This window comes from Macaca fascicularis, chromosome 6, assembly GCF_037993035.2.
Source record: "Macaca fascicularis isolate 582-1 chromosome 6, T2T-MFA8v1.1".
Taxonomy (NCBI): Eukaryota; Metazoa; Chordata; class Mammalia; order Primates; family Cercopithecidae; genus Macaca; species Macaca fascicularis.
In genome coordinates this window covers 72,292,715-72,312,494 of record NC_088380.1, presented here as the reverse complement: position 1 = coordinate 72,312,494, position 19,780 = coordinate 72,292,715, and the positions used below count along the sequence as shown (strand labels likewise).

Below are 19,780 nucleotides of genomic sequence, written 5' to 3'. Positions count from 1 at the left end.
AAGCGACCCACAAGTTCTGGAGGAACATCCTTCCAGGAAACTGGGCAGATACAGATCCCCCACCCCGCTCCGCCCCGCAAAAGGTAAGACGATCCGTACTCGGTTTGGTGACAAGCGTTCATCTGGACACGCTGGAAACAAGTCTGAACGGGAGCTGCAGGCGCGCACGCCCGCGCCGCAGAGGGAGCGCGGGTAGTCCTCTTCTCCCAGAGGACCGACGCTGCGGGGACGCGCCAAAATCACCCGCGGGTGATCCCGGGGGGCTGGCGCCACTGAAACCCCCGCGTGCAACTCCGCGGCTACCACTGCTCCCCACCACCACCAGCTCCTGTCCCCAAGGCACCATTTCTCCCCCTCAACTCCCTGCCCCTCGGCCCAAGTGCTTTGGTGGAAAACAACGCCCACTTTGGAGAATCGGAGCTGAGTTGTGGGGACACGCCAGGTGTCCAGATCGCATCCACTCACAGATCGACCAAGGCAGATGACAGACGCGAAGGAGTTTGCTTCTCTGACATTTTAAAAACACACCATCGGCAGCACATGGAGACACACACACGGGGGTAACAACCACAGGGAAGTCAATAACCCACAGCGGGGCTCCTTAACTGTCGTTGCCCCGGGCTCAGGGCAGAGCGCTTGGGGTCCCTCCCTATCTTCCAGCCACAGCGCTCTCCCGACCACCGCCTGCGCGCGGGATGGGAAGCTGGGGTCGCCCGGCTGCCGGGACCCAGAGGGGGCGAGCTTGGGAAAGGCAGGGCCCACCTCCTCGTCCTGCTCCTCCTGGGACGCGCTGCTGCCCCGGGGCGCGGGCGGCACAGCTCCTCCGGGGGGCGGCGGCGGCAGCGCAGGGACTCCGCGCTCGAGCAGCACGCGTGCCGGAGCCCACGCGGCTGGCGGCCGGGCGCCCAGGGCGCCTCCCGACGACGGCGGCGGCGGCTGCGGCGGCGGCGGCTGCTGCTGCTTTCTGGAGAAGCCGCCGGGCTCCCCTTCCTCCGACAGAGTTTCTGAGCCCGAGGAGGACTCGGCCGAGGAAACACCCGGAGAGGACGCGGCGCCCAGCGCAGAGGCTGGAGTCCGGCTGCCGTGGCCACTGCAGCCGCGGGGCACCGGCTCCGGCGCCTCCGAAACTTTCTCCCCCATTTCCATGTCTGGCCCAAAGTGCCTCCCGAGCGGCGGGGGCGCGGCGCGCACTCAGCGCCTCCCGGGGAAGACGCGGGTTCCTTCCTGGGCTCAGGCTCACTGGCACTGCCGCTCCCGGACTTCAGGGAGCCCCGCCGGCGACTACATGGCAGCGACGGGGCCGCACGAGCCCGCTGCTAAGTTCACAGCCGCCCGGGCCTGGGGGCAAACGGGGACTACCGCGCACGGGGACATGCCCGCTCGGGTCCGCGATCTGCGCTCCACGGTACTCCAGCTCCGCGCCTGAGCCGCCGGGACTGCGGCTTCTGCAAAACCTGCCTCCGGGACGGAGCGAGGAGACTGACAGCACGCGGAGCCAATGGCAGGGCAGGCGCGCCGATGGGCGGAGGCTGCGACGCCCCCGGCCATGCGGGCCTCAGGTAGGGCAGGCGGGACCCGGAGCGGGCCGTGGTCCGGCTGGAACGCCTGGGCGCGGGGGCAGGGACCGGGCGGGGGTACCCGGAGGGTGGGGGCGGAGCCCAGAATCAGAGCCAAGGGCTGAGACTCCGAACTTAGCCGAGGAGTGACTGACCGTCCTTGGGACGTCAGAGGGAGACGGCGAGCGGATGGTGAGACCTTGGAGAAGAACTGGACTTTGTCTCCAAAAAGCGGAATCAAGAAAACGGACCAGAAGAAGGGGGGCTGTATAGGAAAAAAAGGAACCACACACACACAGTCACGCACGCACACGGACTCACCAGCGTGTTGGAGGAAAAGGGCAGAAACTTCTTGGTATAGTGAGCGGACCCAAAGGGGGGTGACCTGTAATCTCTGCTTTTCCGTTTAAGCTCTTTAGACCTCAATTTCCTCAACTGTAAATGGCTACATTACTGCTGCTCTTGTCTGGCTATGGGCAGGCTTAGAGCAAATATATTTGATGCATCAGCAGAGTGCCTGGCTTGGATACACGGAGAGTTTTTAAAAGACTATTTCCTAGGGCGGACGCGGTGGCTCAAGCCTGTAATCCCAGCACTTTGGGAGGCCGAGACGGGCGGATCACGAGGTCAGGAGATCGAGACCATCCTGGCTAACACGGTGAAACCCCGTCTCTACTGAAAAATACAAAAAAAAAAAAACTAGCCGGGCGAGGTGGCGGGCGCCTGTAGTCCCAGCTACTCGGGAGGCTGAGGCAGGAGAATGGCGTGAACCCGGGAGGCGGAGGTTGCAGTGAGCCGAGATCCCGTCACTGCACTCCAGCCTGGGCGACAGCGCGAGACTCCGTCTCAAAAAAAAAAAAAAAAAAAAAAAAAAAAAAAAAAAGACTATTTCCTGTCTTTATTTCTGTTTGTAAACTAAAAAGTTAAGTCTGAGACTTGAACCTTTTGATAGGGAGGAAGATAACAAAGTATGTTCTTGTATTTAATTAGGACCAAGCTCTGTGGTCCTACTCATTGTCTGTCTCAGTATGATCAGCTAAGCAGAGGATGAAAAGGATTCACCTTCCAATGTACGTTCTCCTAGCCCTGGGTTGTAAACCAACAGGATAGAGGGCAGGTTGCTTCATTTTCCTTACTTCTAAGAACCAGGAGAAAGAACTTTACTAAAGGTACCAGTAGAATACCCTTAAGGCCTTCCCTGGGGCTGGAGGATGCTGCTTGTCCGGTGACTGGAATTTCCTTGGAAGCCAGCTCTCAGCTCAGCAGTGGGAAATAAATGATTCCCCGCTTGCCCTCAGCTGTAGTCCCATTCTGAGCTCTGGCACAGTGACCTAGGATATAAATTCAACCGCCTTAGTTCCATGTACGTTGATTGAGATGTGTGCCAGGTGCAGGGGATACAAAGATTAGTAAGTCAGGTCCCCTGCCCTTGAGCAGCTTATGGTCAAGCGAGAGATTGATACTGCGTTATATAGCTCCATTCTCCATTTTAGAACCTGTGATAAGTGATACAGGAAAAATGCGGTGTGGGAGAAGAGGAAAGAGTTACAGAAAAACAGTAGCAGGTCCTTGAGCATCTTAGATTGCTCTTTGTCAGCGCAGCCTTGCCAAAGGTCCTTAAGAACTGGAGGACCCTAATTGAAAGCCCCTTCAGCTAGTGAGCCTTTCATGCTATCATAGTATTTACAAGTGATACATCACACGGAGGGCTTCGTCATATTGGACAGCAACGTTTGTCCTGATCAGTTTCCTCCCCTCAAGATGAAGGGGAAGGAAATATGTCTATCTTGCTTCAGACAGCCATACTGCAAAATGGAACCCAGCTGTCATGTGTGATGCTTCTGAATTGTCCACAGGGATATGAAGACCTACTGAGGCAAAAGGTCAAGTCTAGTGGCAGCTAAGTTGTGAGAGCAAGGCTGAAGAGAGAGCACAGTGGGGCAGTCCGAATTTAACCCGGGCCTCACAATTACTTTCCTATTTAGGAGTTCTGGTCTTCATCTGAGCCCTTACATGGTTGATTCAACAGAGCTGAACTGAAATGACAATTTCAGCCATGCACATAAAAGAAGAGGAGGAGTTGCTTTTCAGTACATAGGGAAATAAGAAGCAAGGTCATGATCTGAATAATCGACAGCAAGAATGACAATAGTTATTATCGCCTGAGTCCTCTGCATCTTCTCTGGATGGTCTTATTTAATCCTGGCAACAACCTTGCGAAACAGATTCTATTAGTCCCGCTTTATTGATTAAGAAACTGAGGATCTGCAAAGGTCACACGGCAAGTAAGCAGTGGAGCTGTGGTTTGGAACCCAGCAGTCTGGTTCCAAGGCTCTCTTTCCTAGGCATTCTAGTATTAATACAATGCCATTCAAAACAGACAGTTTTTTCAAATATATATTTATATACTATATTATAAATATCCATGGGGAAGAAACTTTGCTGTATTGATTCAATATGTAAAAGAAAATACTTGAGGAACATATTTGTTTTTCTCACAAACATTTTTTTATTATACTTTAAGTTCTAGGGTACATGTGCACAATGTGCAGGTTTGTTACATATGTATACATGTGCCGTGTTGGTGTGCTGCACCCATTAACTCGTCATTTACTTTAGGTATATCTCCTAATGCTATCCCTCCCCACTCCCCCCACCCCACGACAGGCCCCTGTGTGTGATGTTCCCCTTCCGGTGTCCAAGTGTTCTCATTGTTCAATCCCCACCTATGAGTGAGAACATGCGGTGTCCCACAAGCATTTTTAAGGCACTTACTATGTGTCAGGCAGAATTTTTAGCACTTTAAAATGTTAATGTACTCAATTCTCGTATCAGCCCAATGAGGTAGCTACTATTACTATTCTCATATCATATTTGTGAAATGTTTGAAAACTGTGACAGAGAAGTTAAGTAATTCAGCTGAAGTCACACAGCTAGAAGCGATAGACCCAGGATTCAGATTTGAACATTTGGTCCCAGCATTTATGCTCTTAACCTCTACAGATCAAAGTCGAGTACTAGATCAGTATTTCTTGAACTTTTTAAATCTGAACCTCAAATAACTATGTTTCACACTGGAACTCATGACACATGCATACGTACAAATACAAATAAAATGTCATGAGACATTACTTACCCATCCTTTAAGCCATGTACCCTGAAATTCATATTTTATTGAAAATGAAGACGCTAGTTGTAGTCCACTAAATAAATTTCAAACTCTACTTCAAAGTTTAAAGTTTAAAAGTGTACTTGTTCATCTCCACACCCTCCTGTGAGGGAAATAAACTGTAGTTCAGGCTAAGAGTATCCAGACCAGAACTGGGCCAACTCAGAGGATAACTATAAATAGAAGATGACCAGAGAGTCAGGATAGTTCCCCAAAAGTATCCTAGTTAGACCCATGGATAAATTTCCTGGAGTGTGGCCAAACCACTGGACCAAAGTCAGTTTTGATTTATCTAAATCCTGAAGTTCAACTTTCCTATCTTGTTAATTAAATAATAAATATTTTCCTCGGGTGTCAGAAATGTGCCTCCTCCAAGAGACCTTTTTATACATGTGTCTAGCGTTGAAGACTGTGGGACCAGAGGTGAGTGTGAAAGCACAGCTTTTTCTCTGCAGCGTCACCATAGGCAGGAGCCAGAAAAATAAAAACAACATCATCACAACTCCTGAAAAGCCAATCGTGTAGCTTCACATGACAGAACCAGACTAGCCTAAGGCGAGGAGAGACAAGGTCAGTGCACTCCAAGGCAATCAGTTTCCATGTGTTCTGTGAGACATGCTCCCAATGGGTTTGATACAAGGACAGCACCCCTGGGAATCTGGTAAGTATTCATTGTGTTTTGTGATTGAATGCCCCCCTCTGGTTTCTATGTTGTTCTCAGAAGCGATGGGAGACATTTCCTCTGGGAGACTCTGTTGTCTCTGCCAGTCTCTGCCATGTGGGTCAGGCCTGTTGTGAATGTCAGGCTGTCTCTGCCAGATGGAGGATGTTCCAGCACAAGTCATCATACCCTTAAGTCTACTCCCAGTGTCATGACCTTTCTCCCAAACATTAGGTTGGGAGGAAGATCAGTTGTCCTTCTTTCTTACATAGATGAAATTAGAACATCATGAACTCAGAACGAACATTTTTGCAAAATCACAAGTAAGTATGTTTCTACTTAATGCACTAAAAATCCTGAATATCAGAGTATCTTTGAATTATGAAGATGATGATATTATCCAACTTTGGTAGGCTATTTTTATTATCATTATTAATGATGGATTTGCCTACTCCCCTATGACTAATAAAGTACAATTTCAAGACAAAGTAAACATCTATCAAAAGGTGGCTGTTGAGGTGTGCTAGATTGGGGTTTCTGATTTATACCCGAGGGTGTAGCATGATACAGACCAGGAAGTTTCTGATCATCCAGCCAGGAGGAAAAGCCCCCGAGCCTCTCAAGCTTTTGTTTGTATCTAAGGAAAGGAAGGGTTACAGTACAAAACTCCGGAAGATAAGTAGAAGAATGTTTAAATGATGGTCAAAAAGAACAGGGGAGGAAGAGGAATCATGTGAATTGCCACTGTTAGGTTCTCTGACCTAGGCGTTGAGAAGGATGGGAAACTAAGCTACGTTAGCAAATTAAAACAAGCCTGTAATGAACCAAAGAGGAATATGCTGCTGATCTGACCTCTCTGATCAAAGTTTCTGAATGTGTTGTATGTGGAACACTTGCATCAGATGGCCAGGGGAGTGGGAGATGCTGGTTTCCTGGCCCCACCCAAAGATCTGGGAATCTGTGTTTTTAAAAGACTACCCCAAAGAAGTATCAAGTATTCTGAGCCTTGAGTATTACTGAAGATGAGCCTAATTTGGAGATCAAAGAGACATTTTATGGGACAAATGTGCCTGGCTCTATAGAAAGAAGGTGGTTGGAATGATCTTGACTGCACCTTGTGTCTCTTCAGACCTGTTTCTTATTCTCCTAGAGACCAACCACCTTGAGGAGACAAAGACAGCTTAGCAGCTGGACAGGAATATGCATGCTGTAAAAACAGCTGGAAAAACTGAGCTAATACACAAAAAGAACTGAGGATCATGTTCCCTTGGGATTCTGTTTAAACAAAATACAAAATGGTGACCTATTTCCCACAGAAGACTCCAATCTTTTGCATTTGTCTTTCCAAAATGGATACTCACATCTGGGATTTTCTTGCTATGCTTTCAGCATGAAATGTTCTTTTATCACTTTTCATTTTTCCAAAAGATGTATTCAGTACTCTTTGCCTGTTGAGGAAATAGAAGACAGGCAAATACATTTACTAGCTTTTATTCATTAAGGAGGTTTGCTTTCTGAGTCATTTTCTATTTTCAATTCTTAGAGCAATCTCCTTGACTATCTATGCTATATGGCAAGTAGTTCTTTCTACCACTAATGCCAACTAATTAGAAAATAAAATGATGCTGAATAGTTAGCTAGCAAATAGTGAGTTTCTCTGCAGCCACAAGCCACTTTGCAACACTAGGAATACTTTTTAAGGCTTTTGGTACTTGAAGAAATATCATCTTCTAGCCCCTTTTTCCTCAGTGTGCGATCTGACAATGAGCAGACGTGGGAGCTTGTTAGAAGTGCAGAAACCTGGTCCCTGCCCCAGACCTACTCAATCAGTCTTAATAAGATTCCCAGGGGCTTCATAGACACATTAATGTTAGCAGAGTACCACTCTAGTCTAGTGATTTTTAAACTCAGCTGCACATTAGAATCACCGGTGGAACTTTTAAAACTACCTCCACCTGGGTCCCACCTCGAAGCTCTTCTGATTTGATTGGCTTGACTTGGGGTATGGACACTAGGATTTAATGACTTCCCCAGGTGGGAAGTGGTTGCTTTTAGGGCTGAAGCAGGTAAAATACAAGATAAGCCTCGAATAACTCATGGTGCACAAATTAAGGGAATGCTCAACAAAAGATGGGATCTTACTGAAAGAAAGCAGACACCAGTCTAAGGGAGCACTCAATGGCCAGAGCTGGAGCAATTTAAATAATAAATTCAAATTATAATAACAAACAAATAATGATAGCATTGGGTTTTAAGTCATAGACTAAAATAAATATCCATGAGTCCATACTCATATAAATAAATAATGAAATAGATTTTAAAGTAAGCAGAGGGAGCAGAGACAGCTCTTCCTCACAATAGAGTTCCAATTAATAAACATAGAAAAGAGGGAAATAGAGAACCACCATTAGGAGAACACCACAGCCATCATTGTTTTGGGTTGATGGAACCCAAAAATGTACATCAAAATTTGAGGGCAAAAGTCTGAGAAGAAAAGGATTTGCATAGACTTAAAATGCTTCCCTAACATACCAATACAAAGATAGTCACTTTACAATGAAAACCTTAGGAAACAGCAACTTAACTATAGAAACATCACTATTAATACATATCAACATCCTGAGCCCCTTACTATGATGCACAACCTCACCTTTGTGGTATTCTTGACGAAAATACATAACTTCAATCATGAAAAAACACAGCAAACCCAAATTGAGGGGCATCGTACAGAATGACTGTTCTTAGTCTTCAGAAGTATCAGGGTTGTGAAAGATAATTAAAGTGTGATGAACCATTTCAACAACTAAAAAGTAACACCTAAATACAATTTGGGATCTTGGATAAGATCCTGGAATTAAAAAAAAAAGTACATGAGGAAAAAAACAGCGAAAAATCTGTAGTTTACTAAATAATATTGTACCAATGCTAATTGCCTGTTCTTGATAATTATATTGTTATTATAATTATGTTACTAGGAGAAGCAGGGTAAAGGGTACTAGGGAACTCCTTTTTTTTTTTTTTAACAACTTTTCTGAAGTCTAATTTAGTTTAAAATAAATAATTAAAATGCAAAAGTCCCTCGGTAATGCTGATGGTAGCCAAGATTGAGAACTACCACTTCAGCCCTCAGTGACCCCATTCCTCCCTTCCTCCTTTCTCCTTACACAAGGAAAATAATTTTTTTTCCTATCTTGCCTTCACCAGGTGGCCAAGCTTGGGTCGAGAACAACATTGTAAGTAGCAACATCACTGTTCAAAGCCAATATCCACCCAGGGAAATGTCCATGGATAGCACCATGAGAACCTCATACTCAAAGCATAAACATAATGGTAGACATATTTGGAATCTGGCTGCCTATATCCATTCTGTTTTCTTTTGGTGAGAACTTTCCAGTTTATTTTTAAGGAATTACATATTTCCTTTTGAGCAGTCTTTAACCTTTCAACCCAGGATTGGGCTATCTTTGGACTTTGAATCTTGAGAAAAATAACACAAGATCAGTGGTATCCAGACAAGACTATCAATTAGTTCCCATTAACCAGATCCAGAGCGGCTGTGGTTCCAGTACTTTTCCAAGTCTTGTTCTCCAGCTTTTCCTTTCATTTTCTGAACTACCATTAAACTTCCTTCTGATTGAATTAGCTAAAGTCAGCAGTTGCTTGCCACCAAGGAACTCTAAGAAATACAGCTGTGCTGACCTGTATTTCCACCTAGTCCAGGTGGAAATAAGACATGTGAATGCAATCCAAAAGCTGTTAATAATATTAAACTTAATGATGTATTCCTGACCTTGGTAAGAGTGCTGTTTCCACCAAATTTTAGCAATCTTATTAACGTTTCAGGTATAAGAAGAAATCCCTCTTACTGGAGGTTAAACTACTTAAAAAAAAAAAAAAAGAAAAAGAGTGCCCTGGCAGAAAAAAAGACCATTTCTTCTGGAAGAAACAGATCCAAGCACCACACTATGTTGGAGTTGTCTGTCTGTCTTCCTACTAGGTTATAAGAGTCTTGAGGGTAAGAGAGCATATTGCATCTTACTGATTCAGCATCTTATTTGCGCTACATATGGCATATGGTAGTTCATGATAAATACTTATTGAAGGAATTGAGACAATCGCTACCATGCAACTTTAAACCAGCTTTATTAAAAGTCTGTGTTTATCAAAAAAATAAAAAGTTTAAGCATTGTATAGGCTGATCAAATGAACCCAAAATATTTTAGGAGGAAAAAAGCACCTGTTTAGTAAAGTGGCCTCATTCCTGAATAGTCCTTCATTTTAATAAAAATAATAATTGCATAGAACGCTTCCCTTCAAACCACTATTATTCTGTCATGCTTATAGTAGCTTCTTTGCAACTATTTGCCTTCCTAAAACATCCAAATTAGTAAGCACTGCTTGCATGAATATGGTGAATAGGGTAGGAGGAACACTTAAGGAGCTCTCAAGACTAAAGCTGCAAAATTCTTCTTGCAGGCATCCCAAAGACATCACTCAGGACATTGATCAAGGTGGGAAAAGTCTATGCCCCTTGTTTATAGAAAGCCCCATTCTTATGTAAATTTCACTCATGTAACAATATTGGGATCCCTTATTACACTTATTCTTGTTGCAGAATTAACAAGGGAATTGTGGCAGGAGGACGATCAAATGAAATGGTCGGACATCAGCATTATGAAAGTCAGGGTTCTTCATTGCCAGTCATGGAATCTATTCTATTTGGTTTAAATAGGAAGTGGATTATTAAAAGACATTAGAACGCTCACTGAGTCTTTGGAAGAAGTGAAGAAACAGGCTCTGGAGTGAGCTTCCACAGTCCGCAGAACCTCAATGCAGAAGTGGCAGGGAAGGAAATGGCTCTTCCTCACAATTCCAAAACCATGTTGGCTTTCCCACCATCTGTGCCTGCAGAATTGATGTCCTGAACCCCACCTGCTTCTTCATATGCATCACTTCTGTATCTGCATCTCTGTATATGCATCTGATTAGCAGAACCCAAGTCACATGACTGCACCCTGGCGGCAAAGAAACTGAGAAATGTGGGAGCTTTGCTTGCTATCTTGGGAAGATGGGATTCACACCACAGGGAACCATCATAATGTAGAAGGAGTATTAAAAGATTTGGCGAACAGGGTAAACTAAAATGATTTGACTTTAAAAGGCTCCAACCCTTGATTAATTGTACCAATCTGCCCTTAGCATAATGTTTTCAGCCATCAGGTAGATGTGGGCCTGAGTATCAGCTTCAGCATGCCTGCTCCAAACATTAGTCATTTCTCCACTAAATATCTCATCAGGGAAAAGAATTATCACGTACTAAACACATTCTATATGCTAGACACTGTACTAAATGCTTTATGTGCATTATGTATTTAATCTCCTCAATAACCCCACTTCAAGGGCATAATTCCCATTTTACAAGTAGAAAAATAAGTGCTGAGAAATTGAATAGTTTTTCTCAAAGTCACACAGTAAGATGGGGCAAAGATTTAATCCAAGGTCTCTCTCAAGTCCATGCTCTCCCTTCTGTATTGGGTTCTTAACCAAGATTTTCATGGAACCATGGAAGTGGCTTCAGGAGCCCGTGTGATTGTGGATGTGTATCTTTCTGGGGAGATCATGCACAGCTTTTGTCAGATTCAAAAGGGGTGTATAACTCCCCAAATAGTAAAGTATCGCTGCACTCCCCAAAGTTGTAGTAGATCAGTTTATGGTCATATGGTCATAAAGCTATTATTGTTGGGGCGGGGGTACATTCCAATTATATTTTTTAATTGGGGTTAAAAAACCCAGATGACATGAAGTCAGCCTCTTAACAAATTTTTGTTTACAGAACATTATCATTAACTATAGGCACAATGATTTACAGCAGCAGATCTCTAGAACTCTTTCATATAACTGAAACAATACACATTGAACAGCAACTTCCCATCTCCCCTCCCCTTAGACCCAGGCAACCAACATTTTATTTTCTGCTTTTATGAGTTTGACTCTCCAACTATATTTTTGATGTTTGATCTTAGCATTTATTGTTTGTGATATCATTTTGTAATATAAGATTCAAATTTAAAATTAGAGTCAGGAGCCCTGTCTCTTGGAAGTGGGGGGAATGCATTTCTGTGCTGGAATGAACATGGGTTAAAACCAATGAGAAAGATTCTGTCTGAAAGATGAGAAAGGGCTGAACAAACCAGGAACATATTTTTCATTTAACTACTGAAGTCTTAGCTGTACCTCAGAAGGCCTGGCTGCTATTTGTGACTTTGCCACTGACTCCATTTATCAGGGCCTCCATCACCTGTATGATGGGGTAATACAAAACCTGCCATCATTTCCTCCATCACAATGTTATGAGATTGTTTTGAAAGTACTTTCATTTCCCCAACAGAAAGGCATTATAGATCTCTCTATATATACCTGTTATGACTTCTTTGGGGGGAAGGAAAAGCACCTCAGAGAAGACTTGGCTCACAACTTCTAGGACTGCATAATTTCTGAGTCTCAGAGGCATCCATACGTGGGATGTTCTTTGTGAAGAAAGATTTGTTTATATCTTATTTTTTCATTTCTAGTGGGTTGTCTCTTCCCTCCTTTTCATTTGTTGTGCTTTTTTTGAAAATTCCAGTATAAATCAGCCTCTCAAATTGTGTTAGCTAGCTGGAATGTTGCTTTAGATGGTTCATTATTTATATCTTGCTGTCGACTTGCATAATATTTTACAGAACACAAAAACTTTACTCCAGAAACAAGATAAAGATTATTTTAAAACAGAAAAGATGCAAAGAAGCCCAGGAGAGTCAGCCTGGCCCACTAGTAGAAGTAACAGCATACACCATAAATACAGGAGAATTTCTAAATGTAGCCTTTTATGAATGGGATCAACCAGCTGAATATGAGATTTCTCCTTTGCCACCTACTCCCCAAACAATCAGTTTTTTTAAGTAGCATTTTAGAAAGGTAATGAATATCTGCTAACACCCAATGCAAACTTAATTTCAAAGCTGTAGAATGGACCATAAATAAAAACAGTGAGTGATATCCATTCTTAGACTGTTCATACCAGTGGAAATATGGATTACCAACAGGGGAAGCCAAGAGCTCTTCTTGAATAGGGTAAAATTCCAGATAGTATGAAGTTCAATTGTTGGTTGCTATTGTTCTCAATGTTATTATTAAGTTTTCTTGAGTGCTTTCTATAGACAAAAATATGAAGAAATTCACAATTATGGTGACCTGTTGCAGTTCCTAATTTAAAACCATGATCTTACAGATTATATTGCTTGGATGAAGATTAATTGTACTTATTTAATCAGATGTCTAGTGTAAGAACAGGAGTTACCTCCTCAAGAGTTGAAGAATTGTTTACATTGCTGTCCGCACAGGAAACCTGAGCTACATCATGTTGCCTCCATAGGATGCAACTAACTCTCCAGTGGACAAGATTTTTTCCATAACCAATTGGTCATCAAGTCTGTTGACTTTTCCTTCCCGTAACTCTCCAATCATCCCTTCTTTCTCAAGTAAGCCCCATTACCTCTAAGATTACTCCAACAGCCTTATAAATGACTTCCCTTCCTACAGTCTGACCCTTCCAATGATCTTGTACCTCCATGCCAGATCAATCTTTTGGAAACACTGTCTTGATCATGCCACTCTCCTGTGTGTCAAGGGCTACCCACTGATAATAAGGTAAATACCAAAATTCTTAGACCAGCATGCAAGTCCCCATAATCTTTTCAGGTTCACTTTCTCGACCTCTCTCCACAAACCTTGCACTCTTGCCAACTAGATTATTCACTGGACTCTATTCCAGTCTCTCTCCCACAAGTGTCTATATACTTAGAATCCTGTTTAGCCTTTCTCTCCACCGTGACAATTTGACAACTACTCAAAGTCTATAGATCTGACAAAACTGAACTAAGATCCAGTTCCTTGGGGGGGGCAGTTTAAACATCTCCTCCAATTCTTTGATACTCCTTCCACTGAAAGGTGGGATTTAGGTCCTCTCTGCTTAAATCTGGATTGACCTTAGGGATTTGCTCTTAACCAACAGGATGCTCTATTAGTTAATGGAATGCTCTTAACCAAAGGAAGGATTGCTGCATAAGTTGGAAGTTCCTGTCAGAAGCGGCCATGTAGCTTCCACCTGTTTTTCTTGTAATGTTGCTCTAGGGGAAGCGAGGCACCATAGAAGAAGTCCAAACATCCTGAGACTACTGTGCTGGAGAGACCACATGTAGACATACTGGTGAGCCCAGGTGAGCTCTACTATAATTGCTTTTCAAGGAGGAAGATGCCTTGGACATTCAGCCCAGTCAGGCCTTCTGATGACAGGAGCCCTCATCAATATCTCAGGATCCCTCCACCAAGCCCTTCCCAAACTCCTGACTCCCAAATCATGAGCAAACTAAATGGTTGTTTTAAGTTACTAAGTCTGGGGGTGATTTGTTATGCAATAATTGTAATTAGAACACTCCACACATTCTCTTCCTGAACTCCCAGTCCTATATTCTTTGCTTTGGACTTTGAAAACTTTCTTGAATGTAAAAATTGCTTTATTCTAGACAGTATACAACATTTCTTAGACAATAAATACCTTTGATATAATGGGGAGGAAACAGGGCAACTAAGACTTTACGGGAACCAAAAAAATACGTTCGATAATATTTCAAAGGTATTATAAAAGTACATTGGTTAGGCACATAATAAGTGATCAAATTACATAATTTAAAATGTTTGCTGATGATTATTTGTTAGGAAAAAGGCAACTTACTTATTTCTTAGTTGGCCTCGCATTTGCTATCATTTTGTAAATTTGGGTTTCTAAGGTCAGTCCTTAAGGAACTCTATTCCATCACTAGGACTTGGACTATAAACATTTAAACTATAAATAGTGTTAGCTGTCATAGTGTTAGTGGTAGTTATGGTTTTGTTGTTCCCAGAAATGATGTCCCATAAGCATTATTAAGTGAGAGAGATCAGTATGTTTTCTCCTGTAATTATGCTTCTGTCCATGAAAGTAAAATTCTTTATTAAAACAGACAAGCACAAATATTTATTAGTATGACTAATTGCTCTGTTTACATAGGACATATAATTAGTATATGATTTAAAGAAATGTCAGATACTTGATACAATTGCATCTTCCTTTCTCATAATTCTTATAATTAATCACTGTTTAATTTAATCCTGGGTTTATCCTGAGTTTAAATAGGATTAACTTACCCTTTATCCTCCTAAGAATCAAATCTTAAATTTCTGGATCACTTTCCCTTATTGATACATCTTTGTCTATTTCTGATTATGAAACATTCCTGTAACTACTTATTTTTCTAGGCTATTGATAAAGCAATTCTCCACAAGTTCTAGCTCTCTTCCTTTTAGAACACATCCTTCTTCCTCTCCCTCCCCACCCACTTTCCAAATTTCCACAAATCTTAGTGGAAATTGCTATTTCCTCTGCAATTACAGCATGAGTGTTCTAGGACATTCTCTTTCCCAAACTAGAAGTTCTTACCGTCTCTTCAAGTCTCTCATTCTCTTTTGAGCAATCAATCCTGCATCACGATTTTGTATGTAAAATTGCTTTCCAAATGGTCTGGGGTTACAAAGCAAAGCTTTTCCAAAGTTACTTTTTCTAATTAGAACTTATGATTTTTAATAAAGATATATAAAGTAAGTGTACCTGAGTAGGGCTAACTTTCCACTAGCAGAAAAACAAGGCAGTCATTTTAGGAGGTGAATGCTTGGCCTTGATGTCGTTTTTATTGTTTTCACTTTGCTTTTTTCTTTTTAACCAGGATATACAGGGAGAGCAGTTGATAAGGTAAGAGTCAATCAAATCTTAGGTGGCAGCCTGAAAATAGAGCAAAGTTGGGAAAATAATAATGAAAATTAAAAAAAAAAATGGTGGGATAAATAAGAAAACACAAAAAGCTACTAAAGAAAACAAGAGAAGAAAAGAAGACTGAATATGACTGCTTCAAAGAGAGACCAAAGGGCTCAAAGTTAGTGAGGGAAGAAGAGAAGATGCAGACAGATGGTTTCAAAAACAGAACTAAGGAAATATTTGTCCTATGTTTGGAAAAAATAATTTTGATCTAATAGTATTGTGAATGGAAAGATTTAAAAGCAAGACCTAGCATCTTGTTCGATCCTCTGTGAGTAATGAATACATATTTGTTGACTAACTGGGGAAGGAGCTTCTGTGAGGAAGCTGGCGAGTGTGGGTGAGAAAGGGGCTGACAATTTTCTGTGCAGCGATAATATGGCTGGATTCTAAGGACGGGGAGTGTCTGTTACTGATACCTGATCTCTGACGTACTTAAATATTTTAGGGATGTGTTTATAGTTTTAGTCTCCCTCACACAGCTCAGAGTGGATGGGTACATGATACATCACACTCGAAAAAGCCTGCTACTGCATTTCTAGAGAAGCATAATGAACAGTTTTTCTCCTATGAACCACACATTCGCTCTTTCTTCCTACATGCAGCACTAAAAGCATTAAGTGAAATTACAGAACATTTTATAAAATTTATAAAGTAAATATGTCTTCTAGTTATATTTAACATTTTCTCTTTTTACCATTTATGGATATTCAGAAGGTAACATTTGCTTATTTAGGAAGGGCAGCAATTACTTTCTCTATCTCAGTCTTTGGACAGAATATCCTAATGATGACTCCTTTGTTTTCAGACAATCTGGCAAAACCTAAAATTTACTAATATAAAATTAAGAACAGTGTGTTTACTTGAAAACCACATTTTTTAACAATGTGGTTTTCTACTTCTTGTGAATCTTCTAAGTCTTTTCTAAGAAATTACCAAGTTAAAAACTTAGATATGTCCAACAAAAAGACCCTGTAATGCTGTTATTTACTGCCAAATGATCACTTTCCTATTGTACTTTATGAAACAAACATGTCCTGGGCTATTTTCTTCAAAATAATCCACTGGGAAATGGAGATTTGGAAGTTATAGGCAAAACAATTATTAGCCATGTGCCAATAATTGTTGAATCTCGGTGATAGAACGTTTTCTTAATGAAATAAAGTACAAGGATGTCCATAATAGTAATATTTATAACATCAAAAAAGTAGAAACAATTGGATTATTCAATAATAGGAAAATGATTTTAAAAAGGGATCAGTAATGGTATATTCAAAAGGTACATTATCATGTGGCCCCTAAAACAGACTGTCATGTTTTCAATAAATATTTAATGACGTGGAACAATGCCCACAACTTGCCAAGCAAAAAATCTGAGTGGCAGTCTATTTAGACAATATAATCTCAATTTTTAAAAATAAGTTAAAATATAAATGGGATAAAATTATTCAGACTGGCTCAATTCTAATTTTTATCCTAAGAAAAGAATCAGAAATGCATAGAAAGATTTATGTATACAGATGTTTATTATATAATTTATTATAATAAAAAAAGAACTAATTTGGAAATTGGTCAAATTAATCTGATATCTATTTTGTGGAAAACTATACAGTCATTTATTTTGAAAAATATTTAATGAAACTAAAAAATGTTTGTAAAAAGACATCAAGTTAAATGGCACAATTCCAAACAATATAGCATAGTCCACACATATTAAGGAATCAAATTATTTATAGCCTGATAATAAGGAATTAAAAGTTTTAAAATTTGTTTTTAGAAAACAAATGGGGCCAGGCACGGTGGCTCACGCCTGTAATCCCACCACTTTGGGAGACTGAGGCAGGTGGATTACTTGAGGTCAGGAGTTCAAGACCAGTCTGGTCAACATGGTGAAACCCCATCTCTACTAAAAATACAAAAATTAGCCAGGCATGGTGGCAGGCGCCTGTAATCCCAGCACTTGGGAAGCCGAGGCATGAGAATCGCTTGAACCCAGGAGGCGACGTTTTCGGTGAGCCAAGATCGCACCACTGCACTCCAGCCTGGGCAATAGAGAAAGACTCCGTCTCAAAAAAAAAAAACAAAAATTAAATAAATAAATAAAAGAAAGAAAAGAAAGAAAAAAGAAAACAAATGGAATTTGAAAAAATTGCACTCTTTTTCTAGTCTCTTGGGAAGGGTGTGTGTGTGTGTGTGTGTGTGTGTGTGTTTCCACAATAAATTTTCTAGGTCAGAAAATAAACTCCGTTATCACTGATAATGACTGTTCATTCCAGGCTGGGTGTGTTTGGAAACTCGCCCAGCAAATCATGAGCTCACAGTCTTCCATCATGCCTTCTAGCTCACTCTTCATTCCAATCTGCAGAGGTAGCTCTAGTTGCTCTGGTTACTAGTTTTAAAAAGGTACCAACACAACCGTTTATAGGGAGAATGAAACATCTGAAGTTAGAATCACTAAATACTGATTCTATTATTTGAAAGTGAAACAGTGACAACTTTTTCCCCTAAATTGTGTGGGCATAGATTATTTAAGGTTTAATTTCCTACTTTTTATAGATACTGTTAACTATGATGTATGAGTCATTTATTTTGATGTTTATACACAACACTGAACACTTGTTCAGATGCCACAAATGACAAAGGGGACTTTTTGAAGGTCAAAAAGTCCTGTAAGGAAAAATAAAGTGATGGAATGGGATAAAGTTAGATATGTCTCAGGAGGAATAAACTGTACTTGTACCCTTGAAATTTATACAAATAAAAAAGAAAGAAAGAAAAGAAAAGACATTTAGATAAAATAAAACTGACCCACCGACAGTGGGAGCCTTCCTTGAAGGAGGTCACTAACTCCACCCTCCTTAGAGTGTTCATTCTGAGGGGAAGCACTCCCAGGAAATTGAAGCCCAGTCTTCCTCTAGACTTCAGCTCTCCATTCCCCAGCCTCTCCAACTCCACAGGCTTGCAGGTAACCTCAAAGATTAATCAACAGAAGGAAGCAGGGGATCTGCATAATCCATCTACATGAGCCCAGCAAGTCCTGGGAAGTACAAGGCAGAATTGCTTGGTTCCTTGGGAGAGCTCAGCAGTCTTGGGACAGCTGGAACTATGCTTAGTCTGTAGAACCAAGCAACCCGCTGTGATCTTACCTGATTCCACTCCATAGGCTCCAAGTGCACATACCTGCTTCTGAATTGGCTGCTGCAGTTTTGAATTATTATGGTCTCTACAATCAAGATATATAGTATCATCGAGTAGAGAAAGAAACTGTGTGGCTGTGTGGATGGGGCAGTTCGGGCTGTCTTGTCCTCTCAGAGTAGCAATCTTAGAAAATGCATTGGGCTTTTTATGTCATACTCTTCAAGAATTATCAAGTATATTGCTAATACTTTCTTGGAAGACAGTATCAGAGCCCTTAAAATAAAAACAAAAATTTATAAATTTGACCTAGCAAATGCTTTTCTAGAAAATTATGCTAAGGAAATAATTAGTGCACAAATATTTATATACAAGGGTATTCATCAAAGTGACAGTATTATTGATCCATTAAATACTATAATGCAGTCGTATTTATTAACTTAGAAGGAAGTCTAAATGCTGTTACATGAAAACTTTAGGCTATAAACAGGATCTATGATATAATCCCAAGAGATTTAAACGTATACATAGCAAAGACTCTAGAAGGTTCCACACCAAAATACTAGCAATATTTATCTCTGGCAGAGGCATTATGGGTAAATATTACTCTCTTCTTTACATTTTTCTGTGTTGACTAAACAAAGCATAAAATAAGGCAAGTAAATAGGAATCCATCCCTACCTTCTAGAACACAAGATTTTTATTAAAATGATAATTCAAACAGCCTGATATCCCATTTTCTGTGTAACATCCTATTTGCGCCTGTATTGGGATGCATTATGGTCCTGTGTTTAAGTTTAAGCCAAGCAGTGGGAATACAGATATTACATACTTTATTCTCCAATTTACTGGCTCTGGCAAGTCAGGAAATCATTCTGACTACAAGTTGAATAAAATCAGCCCAAATAGAATTAGCATCTTATCTCCATGCTGTCCGAATATGCCCATAATCTTCCAACTGCAATCTGGAAACCTCATGGATGAATAGTTCTATTCATCAGAAGATTATCATTCAGGGATTAAAAATCCATGGCATGGCTACCACCACTACCTCCTCTCACAACCATGGCAGACATCATTAATCACACTTTGTCCTATGAACCCAGATGTGGCCTCAAAATCCTTTCTAACACAGCTGCGCTGCAGGCAGCTCCTATCAATCATTTATTATTTCAACTCAGGTTGAAATCTATTAGCCATATCTGCTCTGATTACCCTGGCTGGAACACTATTATTCCTGTGACTGGTTCCCCAAACTACAGAGTTGAAGAGCATGCATGACCACTTTCTTTCTTTAATGGTCTCTCTTCCTCTTAAAATGTATCGAACATATAAAGGTGTTGCTGACAAAAGGTTTACTCTCAGGAGTC

General features: G+C 41.2%; 1 protein-coding gene across 12 annotated transcripts in view; it reads right to left on the bottom strand.

Moving 5' to 3' along the window:
• MAST4 (microtubule associated serine/threonine kinase family member 4) overlaps nt 1-1,423 on the bottom strand; it is a 576,679-nt gene extending 575,256 nt beyond the window's left edge. For all 12 annotated transcript variants that reach the window (XM_045394763.3, XM_045394770.3, XM_045394765.3 and 9 more), the window contains exon 1: nt 763-1,423. In XM_045394763.3, the coding sequence (XP_045250698.2) occupies nt 763-1,146 (384 nt within the window). In that variant the 5' untranslated portion in view covers nt 1,147-1,423. The remainder of the gene's footprint in view (nt 1-762) is intronic.
• Nucleotides 1,424-19,780: the final 18,357 nt, after the last annotated feature.